Source organism: Pongo pygmaeus, chromosome 9, assembly GCF_028885625.2.
Source record: "Pongo pygmaeus isolate AG05252 chromosome 9, NHGRI_mPonPyg2-v2.0_pri, whole genome shotgun sequence".
NCBI lineage: Eukaryota > Metazoa > Chordata > Mammalia > Primates > Hominidae > Pongo > Pongo pygmaeus.
In genome coordinates this window covers 42,658,247-42,684,442 of record NC_072382.2, presented here as the reverse complement: position 1 = coordinate 42,684,442, position 26,196 = coordinate 42,658,247, and the positions used below count along the sequence as shown (strand labels likewise).

At 36.7% G+C, this 26,196-nt stretch overlaps 1 protein-coding gene across 1 annotated transcript in view; it reads left to right on the top strand.

Moving 5' to 3' along the window:
- LUZP2 (leucine zipper protein 2) overlaps window positions 1–26,196 on the top strand; it is a 562,275-nt gene that overhangs the window by 240,820 nt on the left and 295,259 nt on the right. The window contains exons 2-4 of the mRNA XM_063671046.1: window positions 726–843; window positions 3,680–3,750; window positions 9,766–9,847. Coding sequence (XP_063527116.1) covers window positions 726–843; window positions 3,680–3,750; window positions 9,766–9,847 — 271 coding nt within the window. The remainder of the gene's footprint in view (window positions 1–725; window positions 844–3,679; window positions 3,751–9,765; window positions 9,848–26,196) is intronic.

Sequence of the window (26,196 nt, the reverse complement as noted above, 5' to 3'; positions counted from 1 at the left end):
ACTATTGCAATGGTAACTTTCTTAACAGTCACCTGTTTTCCTGTTTTTTCCCCTCCTCCAATTCACTCCTGAGTTTTCAACTAGGGAAAATTTTTCAAAACATAAATCTGATCTTATCATTTACTGCCTAAAACCTCTCATTTACTTTCATTTGTTCTCAAAATAATGCCCAAATTCCTAATCATCACTTAACAGTCTTGTGAAATAAGTAGTCATTTCACATTTCAGCAGCAAATCTCCTACTCCCCAGTTAGAACTCCAAACCTTCTAAAATTTATTCACTTTTTGAAAAATTCAACATTTATTTTCTTTAGTATCTGTATGAGTCCATTTCACGCTACTGATAAAAGCATACCTGAGACTGGGTAATTTATATAGAAAAAGAGGTTTAGTGGATTCACAGTTCCATGTGGCTGGGGAGGCCTCCAAATCATGGAAGAAGATGAAAGGCATGTCTTACATGCAGCGGGGAAGACATAGATAGATGTCTAGGTCTATGTCATAGATATCTGGAGCATAGATAGTCCTCATTGGGAAATGAAACTTTTGTTATAAAATGGAGTTTTCAATTTTCCCCTTTTATATGAAATCGTGACAACAAAACCGTTTTAGTTATTGAGGTTTTAACTTCTCTAGATTTTACTAAAACTGTGAGTGTTAGTGATTATGAATGATGCCAAGTGGAACCATTTGGGGGGCTCTCATGCCTGTTCTTTCTGTGTTAGACAGGACTATGAAGAGCTAGAAAAGCAGCTGAAAGAAGTCTTTAAGGAGCGAAGCACCATTCTTCGTCAGCTGACAAAGACATCAAGAGAACTTGATGGAATTAAAGTCAATCTTCAGGTGAGATGAAAACTCATTTTCCGAGCAGTAAAAGAGGAGCAGTCATCTGATTTTCTGAGTGGATTGACATGCATTTTTAAATAGTTTTTAATGTGTTTCTGGGCTTGACCATGGTAGTTATTACTTACTATTATATGCGCCTTAAACAGAAATGTCATTTGAAATATAGTCTAGGAATCTGTGTTTAACAAATACAGAAATGGGAAAATTGTATTCTTGGCAGAGCCATCAATTCCTCAAGCTTCTAAGATCAGTTTGACCCCTGTGTTTTTCATATTATACAATGACAAAGTAATTATGATCAAGAGTTAAATAAATATAGGAATGACTCCTAGAAGAGAATTTTAAATTCCCCATGGGATAATTCTAAAGATTCTTTAATAAACCACATTACTGAAATAGGTAAATGCCTTTAAAAGGCAAGTGGCATCTGTAAAAAACATCTTAACATACTGAAGTCTTTAAAAAATTCTACATAGGGTAAAAATAGTTTCATAAATATTTGATAATATATTGCAATATTTGACATAAACATTGTATTTATTATCTCCTGTATGCTAAAAGCTTTGTATGTATTACATGGTTTAATAATTCTTGTAACATATCTATGAGGTAGATCCTATTGTGACATCCCTTGTTACACATGAGAGATAATGTTTAGGAAAGATATGTTATTTTTGAATGTTACAAAAGAAGCCAGAGTTTACATGTGGACAATCTGGCTCCAGAGACTATTAGTTACTGAACTGAACCATGTTTTTAAACCATGTGGAGTCGCTTCTGTCCACACTCTTCTCCTTAGCTTTCTAGTCCCATTAAGATGATAATAATGATAATGATGATGATGATGATGGTGGTGGTGGTGGTGGTGGTGGTGGTAATAGTAACCACTGAGGCTTATTGAACATGGTCAAGGTCCAGTGCTAGATACTCTTTCTACAATTTGTATTTAATTTTCACATGAAGACTATTAGTCACATTTCATAGGTGAGAAAACAGAATTAGAGAAAAGTTAATAAACTAAGGGCATGCAGATAGTTAAGGGACAGAGCTAGTATTTAAAGTCAATATCTAAGCTCTTCTTCCAGAAGATGTGTTACATATGGAGAAGATGGAAACAAGAGCAAAAAAAAAAAAATTATACACAACCCAGTAGGACACAGAGATGGAAGCAGAATGATAACAGTGCAGGAACCATCGTGTTATGATGGAAGCATGCACAGAACATTAGGGAAAACTCACAAGGATGAAAAGAAATACAGATTGATTTCTGGTGAAGCCAATGCCTGAATTTGTGGTTAAGTGAAAATTCACCAAGTGAATAAGACTGGGAAGAATACAAAGAAACCTGTACCTTCTCAGAGGCATAGAACACTTGACACATTGAGAATATTGAAAGCATATCGTGAAAGGCCCAGATGTGATCAGTATTTACAATATTCCCAGAATACTTAGCCTTTCTATGCCAGTAGCCAAAGTCAAGACATCTCATTACAGTCTAGAAAGTTGCTTGATGCCAATATACAATTTTATAGAGCTGCATTTGCTGAAAGGATAACAATCATACCACTAAACATAACTGCAGTTCTTAAAATGCCTTTTGCTTATTTTTTTGGCTGCCACTGTGCAAGGCTGATTTTGTGACTTGTGCCAGGTCATAAGACCATGATACACTTTGAAATTTAACTCCTGTGAATGATTTTTTTTTTACATTTTAATTCTTCTTTTTGCTTTCCTTGTATTTATGTGAAGCTACTGTTTCATATAAATAAGCTTGTTTATTGGTTGCTTCCCAATGATAACCTCAGCCAGTTGTAGTAGGGAAGACGTTTGTCTTGTAAAGTTCATCCCACTTCATCCCTATTATAATACTTATCATACTACATTAAAATTGTTGATTTCCAACATTAGATTAAAAAATGTGTGAAGGCAGGTACCATGACTTTGCATAGGTCTTTGCATGATTCGTAATAGATATTTGTTAAAGAAATATTAAGTAAACAAGTGTTTGCCCTTTTTGCTATTGTCAGTTCCCTCCCAGTCACAACTATTCTTTTGCAAACAATATTCTTGCCTCTCAGTTTCAACTTTTAATGCCAAGAATGACAGGTTACCATATTAATTAGTTTATTGAATATTAATAAGAAAGTTATTAGAGAAGGCTTAGTAGGATAGATTCTCTTGCAAGAAAAAGCTCAGGAGACTTTTCTGCTATAATTCATAGTCTCTGAATTCTGAATTTGCCGGAGTATATAAACACTAAGGACTGAAGTAGTATACACAATTTATTGTTAATATTCTGTCTATAGAGACCAGTTACAATTTTACATGGCCCTGTTTTTTTGTGTGTGTCTTAATGCATTACTCATAAACAAGAAATCAACAAAATCTAACAGGTGCATGCCCTTTGACTATTTTAATCTTGAATTGTGCTATTTCCTGGCTTATGCAGGAGGTTTGCTGTGTTCCCTAATATTTGTAGAAGCTGTGCCAGACCTAGTTTAACATGCCTGCAGAGAACACAGTAAACCTGCAAAGAATGAATAGAAGATATGTTTTATATTCACTTATAAAGAGACCTAGATATTTGGAAAGTAATTTCTCCTCCATCAAACCTCTAAAAGCCAAGACTGCCCAATTCGTTTTTCACCCACTGTGTAGCTGGTGTCATAAATTTCTGTTTACATCCTTAGAGCCGTGAGGACCATCATGGATTCATTTTTGATTCTTGTTCCAGGACATATGTGCAGTCCTATCTAGCACTCTAGAACCAAAGTTAAAGTGAGCCTCAATTTCTCACTTGAATAAAACTTCATTTTTCCACTTTTCTTATCAGTCCTTAAAAAACGATGAGCATTCTGCCAAAATTGATGTTCAGAAACTTCTGGAATTAGGACAGAAACAAAGGTAAGACTTTTCTTTTATTTTTTTCTTAGTTATTTCTGCCATAGTGTCAAGCAACATTCAGAAGCTTCACAAAATTGTTTTATTCTAAATGCATGAACCTATTTATCTTTTCACTTATACTTAAATGTGCATGCGATTCACTTGGAAATCTTGTACAAATGCAGATTCTTACACAACTGGGGTGGGCTTGAGATTCTGCGTTTCTAACAAGCTCTTTGGTGATGGTGGTGCTGATGCTTTTTGTCTGCAAATCACAATTTGAAGGTTAGGGAGCTATAATACTTTCCTCAGTTAGTAAGATGGACCCTAGTAAGTCTGCCAATCAATAGACAGATTTGATAATATTGACCTAAATGGACCATGTTTAATACAATCAAAACTTGATTATGGTAATAATGACGTGGTGGTAAGGAATGGAATTATCTTAACAACACAAGTAGAATCAGTACAATATTATTAGTATTGGTTTGCTTATTTTTGAGGGAAGCATATTATGAAATATACTTGTGTAAATTATGAAAAGCCATATGATTTTTAAATTGCTTTTCCAAGCCAAAAAAGAAAAACAAGTATTTTAATATAGAAATAACTTTACATCTGCTATGCACTTACTAGCAGCTCTTCTAGTAGATTTGTACATATTTTCTTGTTTCATCTTCACAACTACCTTGTGAAGTGGCTATTATTCCCATTTTGTAGATGGCAAATTGTTGCTCAGAGTGCTTAGTGGAATTGCTGAGAATCATGTTAATTGGAATTTAGATTTAAAATCTGCTCTGTCTTACCCTACAGCCCCACCTTTCCAGTTTGGCTCACTGATCACAATGCAAAAAACTGTTTTAAAGTTTACACACAAGATAGCATGTGGAGTAGATTCTAAGTCCCTTCTCATCAGCCTATATGTCCTCCATTGACCTTGGTTCTTAATTCAAAACTCTATTATTGACATGCATTTGGATTGAGCCAATGATATCTATTAAAAATATAAAATCAATTGTTTTACATTGACTCTTCTTATTTGTAGTGACATGTTTATTATTTCTTTAATGTGAAATTCTCTTCAAAGTCTAATATTAAGAAAAACTTGAAAAAAGCAATCTGAACATGTTTCCAAAACCATATTATTTTAGTGATTGCATTGGTTTGAAATAAATCATGCTCAATATTACACCAGTATTTGTGGCTCTGTGAAGTAATGATAGAGGACATAAGCAACATTTTGAATAGAAACAGTAGAATATTATTCAGTCAGAAAACAGAAAATCTTGTCATTTGTGACAACATGGATGAACCTGGAGGACATTATTTTAAGGTAAATACGCCAGGCACAGAAGGACAAATACCACCTAATCTCACTCTTATTTGGAATCTTAAAAAGTTGACGTAAAAGAACTGGAGACTAGAGTGGCAATTACCAGGGTCAGAGGTAGCTGGGGAGAGTGTTGGTGGTGAGATGTTGGCTAATGAATACTAAATTTCAGTTGGATAAGAGAAATAAGTTAGATGAAGCTAGTACGTGATGACTAGAGTTAATAATAAACTGTATTCTTTAAAAAAATAAAATTAAAAAATAACCCATCAAAAGAGACCAAGAGATGCTGAAAATGATTACTTTATTTTTATAGAGTATCTCAGGTTAGGAATGGAGAATATACAAAAATAGAAAAACAAAAATTGATTTCTGCACAATACATGTGCAGCACCCAGTGAGAGAGTGAGGAAGATACAGTGAGTTTGAGAAGATTAGAAAATAAATCTGTATGTAAAGACAAAAATAAAAATGGCTAAAGGATGGCACATACTGGGTTTCAGTGATAATAAATAGGGAATCCCTTTTAGGTAGCTCCATAAGAAATAATATAATTAAAGAAATCTTTTAGGGGAAATACTGTGTTTTTCCTGGCTTTTAGGGAAATTATTCTGTCAAACCCATTCAGGATAGAAAGAAAAACGTAGACCAGGGTGAGAAAACACTACTTAGAGACAAGGACAGGGAGATCTCAAGAGTTAAGACAATGGAGTAAAAGAAAATAAAGTCAGCCTTTCTTTATTACAGGAGGGACACAGATGAGGAGACAGGCTTCTGCATGATGTGAATGAAAACCTATTCTCTTAGTTTGCTGATATTTTCTTAAAATATCTATGGCTGATTCACATGACACCAAAAACACCACAAAAATCAGGAAAAAAATGTGAATAGGTGTTTAAGAATTTTAATCATCAAGTATACATGTGGTAAAGTATATAAACTACCAGATGATAGAACAAGTCTTTCAAAGAAAGGGTAAAATGGGGAATATTTTGGTCTTATCATAGTTTTATCTAAAATTAAAAACTTGTTTAAAATGCATAACTTGTATTATATATACAATCAAAGTTAGAATGGAAAACTCAATAAATTATAATAAAAGGTAACTTCTCAAAAGGATATAAGATATGATGCATTCGTTTTTTGCTGTTTACTTAAAAAGAGATAAAAATTGTGTGTATATTATGGTAAAAGAGACTGTGTATCTCATTTCAAAATCTGACTTATTAGTAAACATTAAAAGAGAAAAAATATCACCTTTGGTTATCAAAAATACTAATTTATTGCAAATTTAAACATCTTCTCTGAGTTTGAAAGAGTGCAGTGTGCTTGCCATTGCCATTTGGTCACATCCCCAGCTCTCAATTATTATCTTGTTTTCTGTTTGTCCTCAGATCCTTGTCATCTGGCTTCATCTGGATTAGTTATCCCTAGAAGCCATGCTTCTTTTATGTGACCCTGAAACCACTGGTCATAGCTAATGATTCAGAGGTGGCCACCAAAACAAAAACCAATCAATTAGTGTCTCCCTCTGGAACTGTAACGTAGAGGCAACTAATAAGTCTTTCTGTGTAGCTGGAGCTAGGATGTAAGTAAATTCAGGGGCTATGCTGTGGCCACATACAACTATGTGGAGAGAAAGCAGAGTGTCTTTCTAGCAAGACAGACAGAGAAAGGGGTGTGTTTGTGTGTGTGTGTGTGTGCACTTATGTGAGAGAAAGAGTGAGAAAATTAGAGTTGTGTTGGCTTGAGCGTCACGTTTCAGGAATATTTACACAGCCTTGATAATATTCATAGGAGAGTCCCCAGGTGGATGGAGAGATTTTAAACCATACCATGTCAGGACTGAGAATATATAACCACAACAAGGAGAATAAGGAATAGGACAGGACCCCCGAAATGTCTGCAAATTTGAAAATGTCCTTGAGCAAAAGAGAATAAAACCTTTTATTCTTTAAGGTGGTTGGTTGGTAGGTTCCCGGAAGGCACTTTTGGACTCAGTATACTAAGGCAGTTTACAATAACGTTCTCAAAAACTAAAAAAAAGCCTGGAATTGTGACAAGTTCTCGATCTGTGATGTTATTAAAATATAAGCTGATAGTCACTAGAAAGAAATGCCTTTCTGTAGAGTGATTAAAGTGAGGGTGTTTTTATAGCTATAATTTGGGATGAAAGAGGTGTGAAATAATGGCCCTTTAAAATTCCTTGTAACACAAAATGTTATGCTAAAATATTTCAGTATTTGAGCTATCTATCACAGGTGTCACTCAAGCCATGAATTTTTATAATTAAAGTTTCAGTTTAGTTCTGAAACTAAACAGAGCCCTAGAAAAGCAGATATAGATTGGCCAGTCTCAGTTGGTATTGGGAAGTGGTGCAGAGGCAAGTCAGGAATCATCTCCATAGGAGGATAACTTAGCAAGTCTGTGAAGCCGAAATCTATAGCTAGCTAAAGCACTAGAGCAGTGAGCATGTGAAGACATAAGCCTAGAAGGAAGGCAGAAGAAGAGATGAAGAGATATAGAAGACAAAAAGTCAACTTTACCTTTCTGCCTGATAGTGTTCTTTGGCAGGAAAATATTCAGAATTCTCTATCTTTTCCAGATTTTACAATTTGTTTTTTGTCCTGTTCCCTAGATTGCCTCTAGATGTCAGAAGGGGGATTTTTTTTGGAAGAAATATATAGATAGATACCTACTCCCACACATACATTACCTATCTATCTATATATATTTATAAAAACATTCATACATACTCATTGTTATTTTAATAAAACATACTTTATTATTTAATTTTAAGTGTTTTATGATCATCTTTTAAAAATAAAAATGAGAATTTTAAATTAAAATCGCTTAAAAATTTATTATTTTGTCATTTTAATTATAACTTTATTTTCAGTAAGAAATATAATTTTATTGTGTTTCACTCAGTGCTTGTTGAAGATTTGAGTGTTTGGGATAACATGTAGGTCCTTCCTTCCTTCCTTCCTTCCTTCTCAGTAGAGATAGTATAGTAACTCTTTATAGTTTGGGCATATAGACACTAAAACACAATTTCACTACCCCTCTGTGCATTTGTTATCTATCATAACATGATGTCATAGTTTGGTGTGGGGTTTACAAAAGTGTCTTGCACATTGTAAGCCTACAATATATGTAGGTATATATTATATTATACTACAAACACTCTATGGAAAATATCAGAAATAATAATGGAAGCCCACATTTTATATGTCCATATATGAAGTAAGTCTGATAAATGAAACCAGTTTGAGACAGTGATGGAAGCTGTCACTTAGAAGCCACTTCAAACACATTAAAAGCATCACCCAGGAAGGCATAAATCATCTGAAAACCAAAGTGACTGTAATTATTCTATAACTTGTTCTCACTATATTTTGATTTGTCAACCAAAGTCCAAAATGATTACAAAAAACAGACATACTTTCTTTCTCATTCTTGAAATTGGGACTGGGACATCAGTCTCAAGGCTAATTAATCTGGCAGCCCCATTAAGTCCTGCTGGGTGAAAGAGCAGCTTGTGGTTGTGTAGAACATCGTGGTCAGAGAATGAACATAAGGGTGTGGAGTGGTGTCAGTGGTTATTGCCATGACCTAACATTTGTTAAGTAATTCTTTTATAGGCATTCTGTTAAGTGCTTTGCTTACATTCTGTCATCTTAATATGAGCACAAACCTGTAAGTTAATTCTACCATTGTGCCCTTTTTTGGGATGAAGAAATTGAGTATGAGAGGGTGTGTCACTTGCCCAAATATCCAGAGCTAGTCTTTTGGCACAAGATTGGAAATTTTAAATTAGTTTAGGTGCTGGTAAGACTCAAACAGCTTTCTATTTTGTTGTTGCTATTGCCTTGAGAGAATTTCTGTAGCCAGGAATTGCCACACATACAAACACAAACAAGTACACTAGCCTTTATCTAATATCTGATCTATTTGAGGTGATAGCTTGAGTAAAAAAAAAAAAAAAAAAAAAAAATCAAGGCACAGAAAGATAATATGATGTGTTATAAATAAATAAATCCTAAATCCTTAAGCGAAATGCAAATTTAGGGAAATATCACTCTTTTTAAAAAGGGAGACAGGATCCTTATTTATGTACTACTGAGCTTGAGACACAATGAGTATATATGCATAGGCATGCATTTTTTAATTATCTTCATTAAATGAAGCAGGCCTTAAGTTAAAATAGGTTTCTTTTCCATGTTTTTACAAAAGATGTCAGGCCTTACAAAGGATGTATAAAGCACAATACTTCAGAATTAACTAATTAAGAGCATCAGAAGGGAACAGTAATTTTATCCTATCAGCAGGTCTATGGTGACTTTTTCTAACCAGCATGTTCGTACCCCAGTATGCTGTTAGTGAAATTATCTTTTCAACTTGAATTATGTATTGCTTTGATTTAACACATCATGTAGCTCACAGATGATTCAAACAGTGGAATTTTTATAAAGCATAATAGTAAGGTTATTTTAAAAAAAATCAACTTGCTTTAGTATTTGCATGGGAGAGAAAGCCTTTTATTACCAGAATCTGGACACATCCTGTGTGCTTAACTGTGGCTTTATGCAGTTCTAGTTGTCTATGTCCTAAATGTATACAGCAAAGCTTCCTTTTATAATGTACATAGGAAATAATGGAATTATATTATTTTCTTACTTATGCTCTGTTTTCTACTAAAATAGAGAAGAAATGAAGTCTCTTCAGGAGGCCCTGCAAAATCAGCTTAAGGAGACATCAGAGAAAGCAGAAAAACACCAGGCTACTGTAAGTGTGTTTCTTCTTTGTGCCCTTTGCTTTTGGGCTGGGACACTGTTACTTCCTTTTTCCAAAATCACTATGGAACAAACACACCTATAAAAAATAAAAGTGAAAAGACAATAAAAGAAGCATCAGTCAATGTGAACAGAATAGTACTTGGTCAGCATTCATTCCTGGAAAAGGTTAATGTTTTATTTCATTATTAGGGGGTCATCTAATTCCCAGCCTACTTTTAAGAATGAGAAACTAAAGGACAGAATGGGACAAGAGTTCTGGTGTTAGGGCTTCATCAGTGGCTCTCACATCGTGGGATGTCACTGACTGTGAAGTAAATTAAGCTAAGTGATAGTTAAGTCGCACCCCACATCCACTGAATAAGGATCTCTCAGGAGCAGGGCCATGGAATCTATTTAATCCATCCCATGGGTTATTCTAATGCACCCAAAAGTTGATGAATCAAACTCCTCTCCTGACAGCAAGAACTGTGAGAAATAAACTATGAAACAAACTTTCTCACCCGAAATGATGTTCCCTTGACCCCACCGTTTCAGCTGTTACTACGAATATTTACCATAGGCAGGAGGGATGGTGTTCCTGACAGCCATGCTGAAAACTAGGTTTCTACTGTATTCCCCAAAGCCACCTTACGCACCATGTATAGGGATTGGACCTTATATCTTGTTTTCAAGATCTGAGTCTGTTTTAAAATATAGTGTGTTAATTGAACATGTGAGGTATGGTAAGGTCAACAGATCAGGAAAAGACTCCCACTGAAAACATAGCTTATTTCTCACAGTTCTAGCTGCACACCATAGAGGGGCCACACGGAGAGGCACCCAGGCTGTTCATGAGGCAGAGGGAGAGGAGGAAACTGTGGGTAAGAGGCTTTATTGTGGTTTCTGAGGCAATGAACAAGTGAGGCAGGATAAGTGGGGTTGGGATTGGATAAATGGGCTTGGGATTGGCCAGTTTGAGTGATTTTTGGTTGGCTCTGGGGCATAGCAGCTGTCCTGACTTATAACCTATCCCTAAGGCGATTAGGGCAACTCCACAGTGGCCTGGGATAATAAAAGCGGGGCAGTTAGGAGTGTTGTTTTTCGATTGGTTGTTTGTATTTGAAAAGTGTGTCTCTGGGAGGAGGACTTCTCCCCTCTGAGACGTTGGAGCAGCAATGAGAGAGTTCAGAACTAAGGCAGGGTGGCTCAAGCATATGATTGGGTTGTTCAGAGCAAGGCTGATCCAGCACATCCATGAAGAACAAGTGTTAAAGCATCAAATTTACAAAAGCTAAAACTGTGGTGAAGCCTAAATCTCCATTTAGGTCAATTACCTGGAATCCTAGGCTCTCTAAACACAGCCGGCCTGCCTTTCTTTTACAAAACTTCCTTTAACAACCTTGATTAAAATGTAGAGTTTCGCCTCTGAAACTCAGTCCAGTCTGTCATCTGCAACAGCTGATTTCAGCAACAGCCTTTCTAATAATGATTGTTGACTTTTCAATATACAGAACTGTTTCATGTTAGGATTCACTGTTATCTGTTCTGTTCACCTGTTAGGACGGGCATGTTGGTTCATTGCTATGCCACGGCAACTCTCACTGCTCACCTGAAATGTGGCCTAGAGTCTGGCTCACTGGATACCAAATGTTACATAAAAGAATAGACATATTTTTAGTATCAGCTTGTTGATCCCTCCTCCCAACACCGGACCTAGCTTACTGAATCGTCCTAATTGCAATCACATTTCTGCCGTGACTAATCATATTTAATCTGGGTTTCTTCATAGCCTAATGACAGACAATGATAGAGCAGAATAGAAGTGCTCACACAGACTATTTTCTCTGGTTCTCATAATAAAACTACATTGTTTGTTTCTTTACTGAAAAAGAGTAATTCAAATAAGGTGTTTCTAGCTTGCATTTGCACAGCTATAAGCTAAGGCATGAACTCATAATTATTCCAGTAGATTATGCAAACTGTCTGAGATCCAAAAAGAAGAGAGTTATAACTTTTGAAAGAGCACAAACCAAATTTAGAATATCCAAGTATGACAAATGTCATGGACAAATAATGTAGACTGAGTCACCTTTGCCTTCATCTCAGCATGCTGGCAGTGCCTTCCTAATGGCTGAACACTGGATCTTGAGGGAAGGTTTCTCTTTTCCCCCAAAATTCTTCACTAAACCAGAAACTTCCTAAAGGAACTCGTAACTTACTATGTGCTTCAGAGTAAGAGTGTTTGGGATTTAAATTTCTAGTAGGCCATGTACTAATTCTGTAAATTTACTAGCTCATTACCAGACTTGATCAAGCTTTTTAACTTCTGCAATTTTCCTCATTATCACATTTAAGGGGTTACTCACATTACATTAATGTACATAATCTCTCTAAAATTATATCTGGCATGTAGTAGATAGTAGACATTAAACTAAAGTCATTCCCCTTCCTTCTGCACTTCCCATTTTAATTTCATCTTCATCAGCTAGCTGAATGAATATAAGCAAGTCATTTGATTTCTCTGAGGATTTTTCATTGTAAGAAGTATGTCAATGGTACTAATGTAACAGGTTATTTGGTGATTATATGAGATGATGCATGCACTGTGGAGCAGAAGATGTAATCAATTGTAAGCAACTTCTAAATTGTATCACATGATCATCATCATTATTAGTATTTTTTCTTCCTAACCATTTAAAACCTTTGTTATATGATAATATTGTGGTAAGAATTATCAGGGATGACAGAATGCATACCTAATAAAAGGAATATTAAAATAATATATTCAATTGTTCATACTTTAGGATGTTCTATTTCCTCAACTCTATTTACATTACTATTCAAAATAATTTTGTTTCGCAATTTCAGCATACTGCCACATAGATTTTCAATGGCTATTCTTAAAAGCTGGCATTGAAATGTTTGAGAGTGACCTCAGGTTCTCAGAGACTTACAAATGGTGTCTTTATGGGAATCAGACATATTACCTGTCTATCAGTGATCAGGGGCAACACAGTGATATTTTTACTGTTATTAAAAACTACTAGATGGTGAGGTTTTTCACCAAAAGCTTGCATTTTCGTAATTGCAGACTATTTCTTTTTTATTTGGTGTTCTTGTTAATTTCTTTTTTTATTTTCCATAGGTCATTAGGGTACAGGTGGTATTTGGTTACACGAGCAAATTCTTTAGTGGTGATTTGTGAGATTTTGGTGCACCCATCAGCCAAGCAGTAGACACTGCACCCTATTTGTAGTCTTTTATCCCTTGCCCCCCCACTCACACTTTCCCCCAAGTCCCCAAAGTCCATTGTATCATTCTTACACCTTTGCGTCCTCATAGCTTAGTTCCCACGTATCAGTGAGAACATACAATGTTTGGTTTTCCATTCCTGAGTTACTTCACTTAGAATAATAGTCTCCAATCTCATCCAGGTCTCTGCAAATGCTGTTAATTCATTCCTTTTTGTGGCTGAGTAGTATTCCATTACATATATATGGTTAATTCATAAATTCATATATATATGGTTAATTCATATATATATACCACCATTTCTTTATCCACTTGTTGATTGATGGGCATTTGGGTTGGTTCCACAGTTTTGCAATTGCGAATTTTGCACTATAAATATAAGTGTACAAGTATCTTTTTCATATAATGACTAATTTTCCTCTGGGTAGATACCCAGTAGTGGGATTATGGATCAAATGGTAGTTCTACTTTTACTTATTTAAGGAATCACCACGCTGTTTTACACAGTGTCGTACTAGCTTACATTCCCACCAGCAGTGTAGAAGTGTTCCCTGATCACTGCATTTATGCCAACATCTAGACTTTATTGATTTTTTGATTATGGCCATTCCTGCAGGAGTAAGGTGGTATCGCATTTTGATTTTGATTTGCATTTCCCTGATCATTAATGATATTGAGCATTTTTTCATATGTTTGTTTGCAGTTTGTATATCTTCTTTTGAGAATTATCTATTTATGTCCTTAGCCCACTTTTTGATGGGATTTTTTTAACTGATTTGCTTGAGTTTGTTGTAGATTTGGGATATTAGTCCTTTGCCAGATGTGCAGATTATGAAGATTTTCTTCCAATCTGTGTGTTGTGTGTTTACTCTGCTGACTGTTCCTTTTGCTGTGCAAGAGCTCTTTAATCTAATTAAGTCCCAACTATTTATCTTTGTTTTTATTGCATTTACTTTTCAGTTCTTTGTCATGAGAGCCTTGCCTAAGCCAATGTCAAGTAGGGTTTTTCCAGTGTTATCCACTAGAATTTTTATAGTTTCAAGTCTTAGATTTAAGTCCTTAATCTATCTTGAGTTGATTTTTGTATAAGGTGAGAGGTGAAGATTGTTTCATTCTCCTATATGTGGCTAGCCAATTATCCCAGCACCATTTTTTGAAAAGGGTGTCCTTTCCCCACTTCATATTTTTGTTTGCTTTGTCAAAGATCAGTTGACTGTAAGTATTAGGGTTTATTTCTGGGTTCACTATTATTTCCATCGGTCTATATGCCTGTTTGTATACCAGTACTATGCTGTTTTGGTGACTATGTGCTTATAGTTTGAAATCAGGTAGTGCGATACCTCCAGATTTGTTCTTTTTGCTCAGTCTTGCTTTGGCTATGAGGGCTCTTTTTTGTTTCCATATAAATTTTAGAGTTGTTTTTTTCTAATTCTGAGAAGAATGATGGTGGTATTTTAATGGGGATTGTGTCAAATTTGTAGATTGCTTTTGGCAGTATGGTCATTTTCACAATATTGATTCTACCCATCGAGGAGCGTGAGATATGTTTCCGTTTGTTTGTGTCATCTGTGATTTCTTTCAGAGGTGTTTTGTAGTTTTCCTTGTAGAAGTCTTTTGCCTCCTTGGTTAGGTATATTCCTGAGTATTTTACTTTTTTTGCAGCTATTGTAAAAGGGGTTGAATCCTTGATTTGATTCTCCACTTGGTCGCTGTTGGTGCAGAGAAGAGCTACTGATTTGTGTACAGTAATCTTCTATCCAGAAACTACTGAATTCTTTTATCAGTTCTAGGAGCTTTTCAGAGGATCTTTAGGGTTTTCAAGGTAAACGATAATATCATCAGCAAACAATGACAGTTTGACTTCCTCTTTACCAATTTGGATGCCATTTATTTCTTTCTCTTGTCTGATTGCCCTGGCTAGGACTTCCAGCACTATATTGAAAAGGAGTGGTGAAAGTGGACATCCTCGTCTTGTTCCAGTTCTTAGAGGGAATGCTTTTAACTTTTCCTCATTTAGTATTATGTTGGCTGTGGGTTTGTCATAGATGCCTTTTATTACATTGAGGTATGTCCCTTGTATGCCGATTTTGCTGAGAGTTTTAATCATAAAGGGATGCTGGGTTTTGGAGAATGCTTGTTCTGCATCTGTTGAGATGATCATGTGATTTTTGTTTTTAATTCTGTTTATGTGGTGTAACCCATTTATTGACTTGTGTATGTTAAACCATCCCTGTATCCCTGGTATAAAACCCACTTGATCATGGTAGATTATCTTTTTGATATGTTGGATTTGGTTAGTTCATATTTTGTTTAGGATTTTAGTGTCTATGTTCATGAAGGATATTGGTCTGTAGTTTTCTTTTTGGCTATGTCCTTTCCTGGTTTTGTTATTAGGGTGATGCTGGCTTCATAGAATAAATTAGGGAGGGTTCCTTCTTTTTCTATCTTGTGGCATAGTGCCAAAAGGATTGTTACCAATTCTTCTTTGAATGTCTGGTGGAATTCTGCTGTGAATCCGTCTGGTCCTAGACTTTTTTTGTTAGTAATTTTTTAATTACCTTTTCAATCTCGCCGTTTGTTATTGGTCTGTTTGGGGTTTCTAGTTCTTCCTGATTTAAGCTAGGAGGGTTGTATGTTTCCAGGAATTTATCCATCTCTTCTAGGTTTCCTAGTTTATGTGCATAAAGATGTTCATAGTAGCCTTGAGGGATCTTTTGTATTTCAGTGGTGTCAGTTGTAATATCTCCTGTTTCATTTCTTAGTGAGGTTGTTTGGATTTTCTCTCTTCTTTTCTTGGTTAATCTTGCTAATATTCTATCATTTTTATTTATCTTTTCAAAGAACCAGCTTTTTGTTTCATTTATCTTTTGTATTGGTTGTGTTTTGTTTCAGTTTCACTTAGCCTGCTCTGATCTTGGTTATTTCCTTTCTTCTTCTGGGTTTGGTTTTGGTTTGTTCTTGTTTCTCTAGTTCCTTGAGGTGTGACCTTAGAGTGTCAGTTTGTGCTCTTTCAGTCTTTCTGATGTAAGCATTTAGGGCTATGAACTTTCCTCATAGCACCACCTTTCCCATATCCCAGAGGTTTTGATAGGTTGTGTCGTTATTGTCGTTCATTTTGAAGATTTTTTAAATTTCCATCTTGATTTCATTTTTGACCCAATGCTCCTTCAGGAGCAGGTTATTTAATTTCCATGTATTTGCATGGTTTTGAAGGTTTCTTTTGGAGTCGATTTCCAGTTTTTTTCCACTGTGGTCTGAGAGAGTGTTTGATATAATTTCAATTTGTTTAAACTTATTGAGACTCGTTTTACGGCCTATCATATGGTCTATCTTGGAGAAATTTGCATGCGCTGTTGAATAGAATGCATATTCTAGGGTTGTTGGATGAAATGTTCTGTATATATCTGTTAAGTCCATTTGTTCCAAGGTATAGTTTAAATTCATTGTTTCTTTGTTGACATTCTGTCTTGACCTTTCTGGTACTGTCAGTGGAGTATTGAAGTCCTCTACTATTATTGTGTTGCTGTTTATCTCATTTGTTAGGTCTATCAGTAATTATTTTATAAATTTAGGAACTCCAGTGTTAGGTGCATATATGTTTACGATTGTGATATTTTCTTGTTGGACAAGGCCTTTTACCATTATATAATGTTCCACTTTGTCTCTTTTAACCACTGTTGCTTTCAAGTTTGTTTTGTCTGATATAAGAATAGCTACCCTTGCTTGCTTTTCGTGTCCATTTGCATGAAATGCCTTTTTCTACCACTTTAAGTTTATATGAGTTCTCATGTGTTAGGTGAGTCTCCTAAAGGCAGCAGGTAGTTAGTTAGTTGGCAAGTGTTTTTTGTTGTTGTTGTTTGATTTGTTTTGTTTTGTTTTGTTTTGTTTTGAGATGGAGTCTTGCTCTGTCACCCAGGCTGAAGTGCAGTGGCACAATCTTGGCTCACTGCAACCTCCACCTCCTGGGTTCAAGCGATTTTCCTATCTCAGCCTCCTGAGTAGCTGGCATTACAGGCACATGTCACCACACCCGGCTAATTTTTGTATTTTTAGTAGAGACAGGTTTTCGCCATGTTGGCCAGGATGGTATTGAACTCCTGACCTCAGGTGATCCACCCGCCTTGGCTTCCCAAAGTGCTGAGATTACAGGCATGAGCCACCACGCCCGGCCAGTTCTTATCCATTCTGCAGTTCCGCATCTTTTAAGTGGAGCATTTAGGCCATTTACCATCAATGTTCGTACTGAGATGTGAGGTACCATTTCAGTCGTTGTGCTATTATGTACTTGGTGTTTTTTGTTTTATGTTTTTGCTTTTTAAATTGCATTTTTGTTTTACAGGTCCTGTGTGATTTATGCTTTAAAGAGGTTCTGTTTTGATCATTTCCAGGATTTGTTTCAAGATTTAGCATTCCTTTTAGCAGTTCTTGAAGTGGTGGCTTGGTAGTGGCGAATTCGCTCAGTATTTGTTTGTCCAAAAAAGACTGTATCTTTCCTTCATTTATGATGCTTAGTTTCACTGGATACAAAATTCTTAGCTGATAATTGTTTTGTTTGAGAAGGATGAAGATAGGGCCCCAATCCTTCTAGCTTGTAGGGTTTCTGCTGAGAAATCTGCTGTTAAAGTAATAGGTTTTCCTTTGTAGGTTTTCTGGTGTTTTCGTCTCACAGCTCTTAAGATTCCTTCCTTCATCTTAACTTTAGATAACCTGATGACAACGTGCATAGTCAATGATCTTTTTGTGATGAATTTCCCACGTGTTCTTTGTGCTTCTTGTATTTGGATGTCTAGGTCTCTAGCAAGGCTGGGGAAGTTTTCTTCAATTATTCCCCCAAATATGTTTTCCAAACTTTTAGATTTATCTTCTTTCACAGGAACACTGATTATTCTTAGGTTTGGTTGTTCAACATAATCCCAGACTTCTTGGAGGCTTGGTTCATATTTTCTTATTCTTTTTTTCTTTGTCTTTGTTGGATTGAGTTAATTGGAAGACCTTGTCTTCAAACTCTGGATTTCTTTCTTCTGTGTGTTCAATTCTATTGTGAGACTTTCCAGAGCATTTGCATTTCTATAAGTATGTCCAGTGTTTCCTGAAGTTTTGATTGTTTTTTCTTTAAGCTATCTATTTCCTTGAATATTTCTCCCTTCGCTTCTTGTATCACTTTTTGAATTTCCTTGCATTGAGCTTTGCCTTTCTCTGGTGCCTCCCTGATTAGCTTAGTAACTAACTGCCTGAATTCTTTTTCAGGTAAATCAGGGATGTCTTCTTGGATCCATTGCTGATGAGCTAGTGTGAATTTTTGGGGGCGTTAAAGAGCCTTGCTTTGTCATATTACTAGTGTTGGTCTTCTGGTTCCTTCTCATTTGGTAGGCTCTGTCATAGAGAAGGTCTAGGGCTGAAAGCTATTGTTCAGATTCTTTTGTCCAATGAGGTGTTCCCTTGATGTGGTATTCTTCTTGTTTTCCTATGGATGTGGATTCCTGTGAGCCTAGCTGCAGTGATTGTGATGTCTCTTCTGGGTCTAGCCACCCAGCAAGTCTACCCAGCTCTGGGCCGGTACTGGGGGCTGACTGCACAGAGTCCTATGATGTGAGCCATCTATGGGTCTCTCAGCTGTGGATACCAGCAGCTGTTCTGGTGGAGGTGGCAGTTGGGGGTGAAATGCACTCTGTGAGGGTTCTTAGCTCTGGCGGTTTCATGTTCTATTTTTGTACTGGTTGGCCTCCTGCCAGGATGTGGCACTTTCCAGAGAGCATCAGCTGCGGTAGTATGGAGACGAACCAATGGTGAGCAGGGCCCTACAACTCCCAAGAGTATATGCCCTTTGTCTTCTGCTACCAGGCTACCAGTGTGGATAGGGAAGGACCATCAGGTTGCTGCAGGGCTAGGCATGTCTGAGCTCAGACTCTCCTTGGATGGGTCTTGCTGTGGCTGCTGTGGGGGATGGGGATGAGGTTCCCAGGTCACTGGAGTTGTGTACGTAAGAGGATTATGGCTACCTCTGCTGAGTCATGCAGGTTGTCGGGGAAGTGGAGAAAAGCCTGTAGTCACAGGCCTCACCCAGCTTCCACACAATCTGAAGGGCTGGTGTCACTCCCACCATGTTCCCTCTAACAGCCCTAAGTCTATTTCCAGGTGGTAGGCGAGCAGAGCTTAAGAACTTACCCCAGGCTACCTGCCTTCCAGCTTCGAAAGAAAAGGGCTTGGTTCTTCCCCTTCCTGTGGAGTCTGCAAGCAGGATTTGCACTCTTCCCCGAGTTCTGGCCAGGAGGCTTCTTATCCAATTCTAATTATTACAGAGTTCAACTGGAGACTTCTGACTTCCTGCGGTGTTTCCCCGTGACACCCCTCCTGAAGGTTCTCTGTGATGCCAGGCAGGAATGGGCTGCTTGGGGATGCAGTGAGCTCCCAGGGCCATTCCCACTGCTTCCTCTACCCCTATATTTGGCTCAGCTCTCTAAATTGACTCAGCTCCAGGTAAGGTTGGAAACCTTTCCTGCAAACTGCTCCTTCAGTTTCCCCAGTTGGGGTGTGTGTTCAGGAGCCAAGGGTCTCCCTTTCCCACTTCTGCAGTTTGGGTACTCAAAGTATTTGGGGTGTCTCCTAGGTTCTGCAGGAGCAGTTTGCTTCCTTCAGAGGGTCTGTCTATTCTTGTTAACTGCAATTTTTTTGTTTGTTTGTTTGTTTTTGAGACAGAGTCTCGCTCTGTGGTCAGGCTGGAGGGCAGTGGCACGATTTCGATTTCGGCTCCCTGCAACCTCCACCTCCCAGGTTCAAATAATTCTCCTGCCTCAGCCTCCCTAGTAGCTGGGACTACTGGTGCATGCCACCACGCCCAGCTAATTTTGTATTTTCAGAAGAGACGGGGTTTCACCATGTTGGCCAAGATGGTCTTGATCTCTTGACCTCGTGACCTGTCCCTCTTGGCCTCCCAAAGTGCTGGGGTTATAGGCATGAGCCACTGTACCCAGCTGACTTCTAAAAATAATTTAAAATTCACTTATCAGTATATATTTATATATGTAGGTATCTATAAATATACACACATACACACACATAAGGGAATATTTGTGTGTGTTTTTTTGTGAGGAAAATGAGAGAGGAAAAGAAGAATAATATATTTCAGCAAAAAAGTCTTCTTTATCCATTATACTTTTTAGAAAACTAAAACATTTTTTAAATTACATATAATTTGTAACCCTTCAATTAGAAATGGAAATCTTGATATAGTTAGTTGATATAAAGTAATACCAGAGGGCACATCTCACTCCTTTCTTGAAGTTGACAAATGTACATAGCCATACCCCCTTCTGAGGATGTAGTTAGAAAATGTATGTATTACTATAGAAACAGCTTACAGTAGAGGCCAACATTTCCAAGTAACCAACTTCAAAGGGAATCAGACCTGGGCTGGCACAAAGTGCAAATCAGAAGAGAGTACTTTGGTAGTCTTTGGTCTTTGCCATAAGAAGATAAAAGGAGATGAGAGAATGGAGAATGAAGAGCAGAAGTGAGTACATTTAAACAGCTTTGAAGTCAAAAGCCTTGTTTTCCCACTAGGAGCCTCTTCTTGTTATTTTGTTATAGGCCCCTGTGATGGCTAATATTAGGTGTCAACTTGACTGGATTGAAGGATACATAGATAGCTGGTTTAAGTATTGTTTCTGGGTGTGTCTGTGAGAGTGTTGCCAGAGGAGACTGCCATTTTAGTCAGTGGACTGGGACAGAAAGACCTACCCTCAATGTAGGCAGCACCATCAAATGAGCTGTCAGCACAGCTGGACCAAAGCAGGCAGAAGAAGGTAGGATAAGCTGGCTTACGGATACCTGCATACACAGATATGGACTGTTAAGTGATTTCAAAATTATTTTTAGAAGTTAATAGGAATAGACAGACCCTTGAGTCTTCTAACTTTCATCTCCTCCTGGGCTGGATGCCTCCTCCCATTTCTCCTGCCCTTGGACATCAGACTCCAAGTTCTTTGGCCTTTGGACTCTTGGACTTATACCAGCAGTTTGCCAGGGGCTCTCAGGCCATCAGCCACAGACTGAAGGCTGCACTATCAGCTTCCCAGCTTTTGAGGCTTTTGGATTCTGACTGAGCCGCTACTGCTTCTCTCTTCCCCAGCTTGCAGATGGCCTATCATGGGACTTTGCCTTGTGATCCTGTAAGCCAATTCTCCCTAATAAACTCCCTTTCATATATACATGTATCCTGTTAGTTCTGTCCCTCTGGAGAACCCTAATACAGTCCCTTAAAAGAATTATCTACCTGGAGTCTTCTAGACCAAGAGGCTGATAAAAACTTTATCTGACTTGTCAGAATACTCTGGCTGTTATTCAGAACCTGGGGAAGTGAACATCAGAACCAGAAAATAGATTGTTATCCCTTTCTTACCCAGATGAACATCCACTCTTTCACTTAATACTGGGGCATTTAATGAGACTTTTCTTAAAGACGCCACAGAGATCTCTCGGGTCTCCGTCTTGACTTCCACAGACTTAGTATCTTCCTAGGAGGACCTTTGTATATGGTGCAGTAACACAGGCATCCCTATGAATACTGCATCATTTGTATTATACTTGCCTCTTTATATCTTCCAATAGGGGAAAGAAAGAAGAATGAACACAATTTATAAAATCTGTTGTAAAAGCAAGGTTTTTTGACCATAGTACATCTTCATATTATAAAACACAGCTGATGTTAAACAAATTAAGAAAATAGAATCATCATTATAATTACTCAAATATTCTACCAGTTGGTAACTTATAATAACATATTCAAAAACCAATATGAAGACAAAATATTAAATAGGCTCACTTTGGAGTCATTCCTTGAGAAGGATATTTAAATAAACTGTATATTCAGTTGTTTGGCAACGTTTTTTATGAGTAGAAGTTAAAAATATCCCTCAACTTTCTCTTCTCTCTACTTAAGTCTTCCATACCTACTAGAACCATGTATTGTAGAAATGCATTTTAATCACATCCAGTACAATATACACATACATATATAAGTATATTAATGTTTCCGTATACTATCAACCGAGAAAAAGATAAGTGACATATACTAATCTTGTGCATGATATATATTCATACTTTCTACTCTAATCCTCTAATCTATTTTTAAATGATATTCTTTACTCTCTATACTTTTATAATCAAAATATATGGAAAGTGTCCATGTCTGATGCTATGATTTTACCAGAAACTTACAGCTTATCATTCATTCCATGAATACTTATTAATTCTCACTAAGAACTAGAAAATATGGAATAAACCATTTTATTTTTTGACTTATCATCATCAGAATCATTCATTAAATGCATATTTATATAGTTAATACCAAGATAAGGAACTGATGCCATTGCTAACTCATTCCCCCAAAATCAACTCTAAAAAATCATAGCAATTAAAGGAAAATATGAACTGAAGTATTAAAAAAGAAGCATGTGAAAAACCCAACAAACGAAATAATGAGTGATTCCTGGAAAGAAAGATGACTCACAGAAATGAATATATATGTCTTTGGAAGAGGTCGTTGTGATTAGCTGAGTCAGGGGGCTGCAGTAGGAGGCATGCAAGAGTAGGCTGAAGGTTATCTATAGATTCTGCTCTCCTTTTCTGCACTCTTCCTTGAGAGTATCACCTTCTGTCCCTTCCCCTCAGAAATCAATAGCAACAGCTCAGGCCTCTCCTGTCGTCATGGTAACATCAGTGCAGTACAAAAGCCCTGCTAGAATGAGAAGTAATGGGAGTGAGGAAGGGTGGAATCATAGTACCCACCCCATCTCCCTTAGATCCCCTAAGAGCATTCTGTGCTTTCAAAGTTTTCTGTCCTGGGTTTTTCATTTTCTCCCCAGGACAGCAGCCATCATTGGCCCTTTTCCTTTACCCATTGCCACACAGAGCAATTAAAAATTAAAAAAAAAAATCAGATAAGGGCTAAAATAACAAGATATTTGAGGTACAGAGCTACTAAAAATAAAGACTACACATTGGACTACATACATATTCTGAAGCAGAATTACTGGAGTAGGTAAACTAACAATTTAGTTAAGCATGTTAAATATACCCAAGGAGTTAACCCATACAGTAATAACACATAGAAAAACAAAACAAAAAATCATAAAAAAGCTACTTGATAATGTTAACTGTAGACAATAGCCAGTAGTTAATAGGTAAAATAAAGAATACACTAAATGGTGTAAGTATAGGAAAGAAAATAGTAATAATGACAAATTTATAGAAAGCATCAGGAAACGACAAAAAACTGAGACAGAAAATGTAAAATATGCATTAAAAGCTATGGAGAATCAGAGTAAAATTGCCAAGTATCTGAGTCACAAAATAAAAGCACACATATAAATAAATAGAAACTTTATCATGCCATCGTGAAATTGTAAAATATCAAAATAAAAGATACAATTACAAAATTTTCTGAAGGAAAGAATAGATCACCCACAAAAGGGCAATAATCAGATAGGTATCAGACTTCTTAAGAGTGTTAATGAGTTTAAGAAGACAATAAAGCAATGTTTTAGTACACTGCTTCTACATTGTTCTATACATATAAACTGGCATTCAAATGTTAAAGCATATAAAGCACGGAAGTGTTGCCAGAGAAAGCTCCATTTTGAAAATCTCCTGGAGGAAATACTGTACTCAAAAACAGAATAAACAGCAGACTGCAAGTGATGTGAGGACTAATAGTGAACAAATACCTTGGCAAATTTAGTTTTTCCTTTGGAAAACAGAGTCGAAGAGAGAAAAATATGATTGGGGTGAGGCAGTGCAACAAGGGGACATATAGTAAATAACCAAGACTATTATAAATTTTCTGTATTTTAACTTAGAAGCAATTATGGTGAGAACAAAATTAGAATGTGTAATATTGAAACTCACATGCAGAAAAACTTGATTTACTCCGTTAAAAAAATAAGATGGAAAAAATTAAATTAATTCATATAATAGGAAGGAAAAAAGGCAAAAAATTCAAGATGGCCAAAGTTCCAATGTATTAGAAATCATGAGAAATTAAAAGGGGTTAAATTTAATAATTTAATTTTTAAAATGAGACAGAATAACTAAAATTAAAAGAATAGGAAAATATATACAAATATTCTAAGTTAAAAAATCGAAAATATTGCATATGTAACATAAGCAAGATAGGAAAATACAGGAAAAAGAATATAAAGGAAAGAATTGGCCACAACATTAATGTCTGCCACATAGAATTTAAGAAACAGATATAATAAGGGAAGACACTATATACTCGCAAACAAAATAAAGTAAAACCATTATAAATGAATATATACCTAACAATGTAGCTTCAGTATTCATCAAGCTATATGTAATAGAACATGAACATAAGCAGATACATAGAATATCTTAAAAATACAATTGATAATTTTATTTTATTTTACATCCACTAGTTTGTTATAAAAGAGATAATGAAGGATACAGAGGAAGAGATGATAAAGGCAAGAAATAGGGGAAGGGGCAAGAAGCTTCCATGCGCTCCCTGGACATGCCACCCTCCAGTAATTTCCAGTGTTCATCCATGTAGGAACCCAGTCCTAGGTTTTTATGGAAGCTTCATTACTTCAGCTTTATGTCCCCCAGGGTATATGGCAAGATTCTCTTTAGAATGAGAGTTTTATGACCCACAAACAAGGCAGGGAAAGATTAGAGTCCCATTTAGTATGAGTTATTAAAATTGCTTGAGGGGCAGATGTACACGCCTTCTGTTTTACAGTACTAGGTAGATGAATTTGCCAATCAGATACAATGCTCATTCCCATAATACAAGCAGATAAAAGTGACCAAACTGCTTCACATGAAGTGTGTTCAAATGTATCAACTTTTATAATCCTATCCATTTTTACATTTTTAAGTTCTTGTCCCAGGAACTTCTCTTCTTCTCCTGCAGACCATTTTACCCTCTCTTGTGCTAAAGACTTTGGGCCCTCAACCAGGGATTAAGCCAAGGGACCCTGGCCTTTCTGTCAATCTTTGTCTTCATTAATCAGTATAGCCATTACCCCACACAATGCCAGGGATGGGTTTCTCATTGTAATCTTTAAAAATATTCTGACTTTTTAGATTTATTCAGACTGGGGAAAATAGAGCAAACTGGTTTGGGGCCCTTTAGTGTTGGGGGACCAGCCAAGTCTCCCTTTGATCTACTCAGCCTTTGATTGTGTTGTATTTAGACTTTTGTTTTAACCCATTAATTTCCATTTTATTCATTCAATATTTTAATAACCATCTAAGGATTTCCACCTTGTGAGATGAATCCCATGACTCTCTCTTCTCTTTTTCTTTGTGGTTTCACCTCATCAGTGTGTGTGTGTTTTTTTTTTTTTAATTTTTCATAGAGATGAGGTCTCCTTATGTTGCCCAGACTGGTCTTGAACTCCTGGCCTCAAGCAATCCTTCTACCTTGGCTGGCCAAAGTACTAGGATTATAGGTGTGAGCCATCATGCTCTGCCAATGTTTTCTTTATTCATCTTATTTGTTAATTATTTAAATTTTTTTAACTTTCTGGGATGAGTTCTTTCACTCTCCTCACTACTCTTCACTGTTCTCTGGTTAATTTACCTGATGTTTTATTACCATCTGTAGTGACCCATGAGGAGAAGTTGAGACAACAAATTTGATAAGGCTTCTCTGACTGTCTCTGTTTTGTATCAACAGGGTTATATGAGTGTTCATGAAAATGGGGCTCCCCTAACCACAGCACTTACCATGACCTGAGTAACAGGCATATTTAGCCAGTGAATATCCCTGACCTCATAAAAGCAATCCCATATGGCTTGCATATGAAGCATATCAACTGCTTCATCTGGGGTGCTCCAATTGACATTTATAGGTGGAGTCAGACAGTCCCCCTTCAGAACTTTACAGTGGCTTTTATCCACCCCACCAGACTGGCCATTTCTTCAGGAATAAATTCCTATGATATATACACATCTGCAATTATTCAGTAGTGAGCTGTAGGTCCTGCATCAATGCAAACATGTTCTTCTACTCTGCATCATTCAAAACCAAAGACACTGGCTGGGCTTGGTGGCTCACATCTGTAATCCCAGCACTTTGCCGGG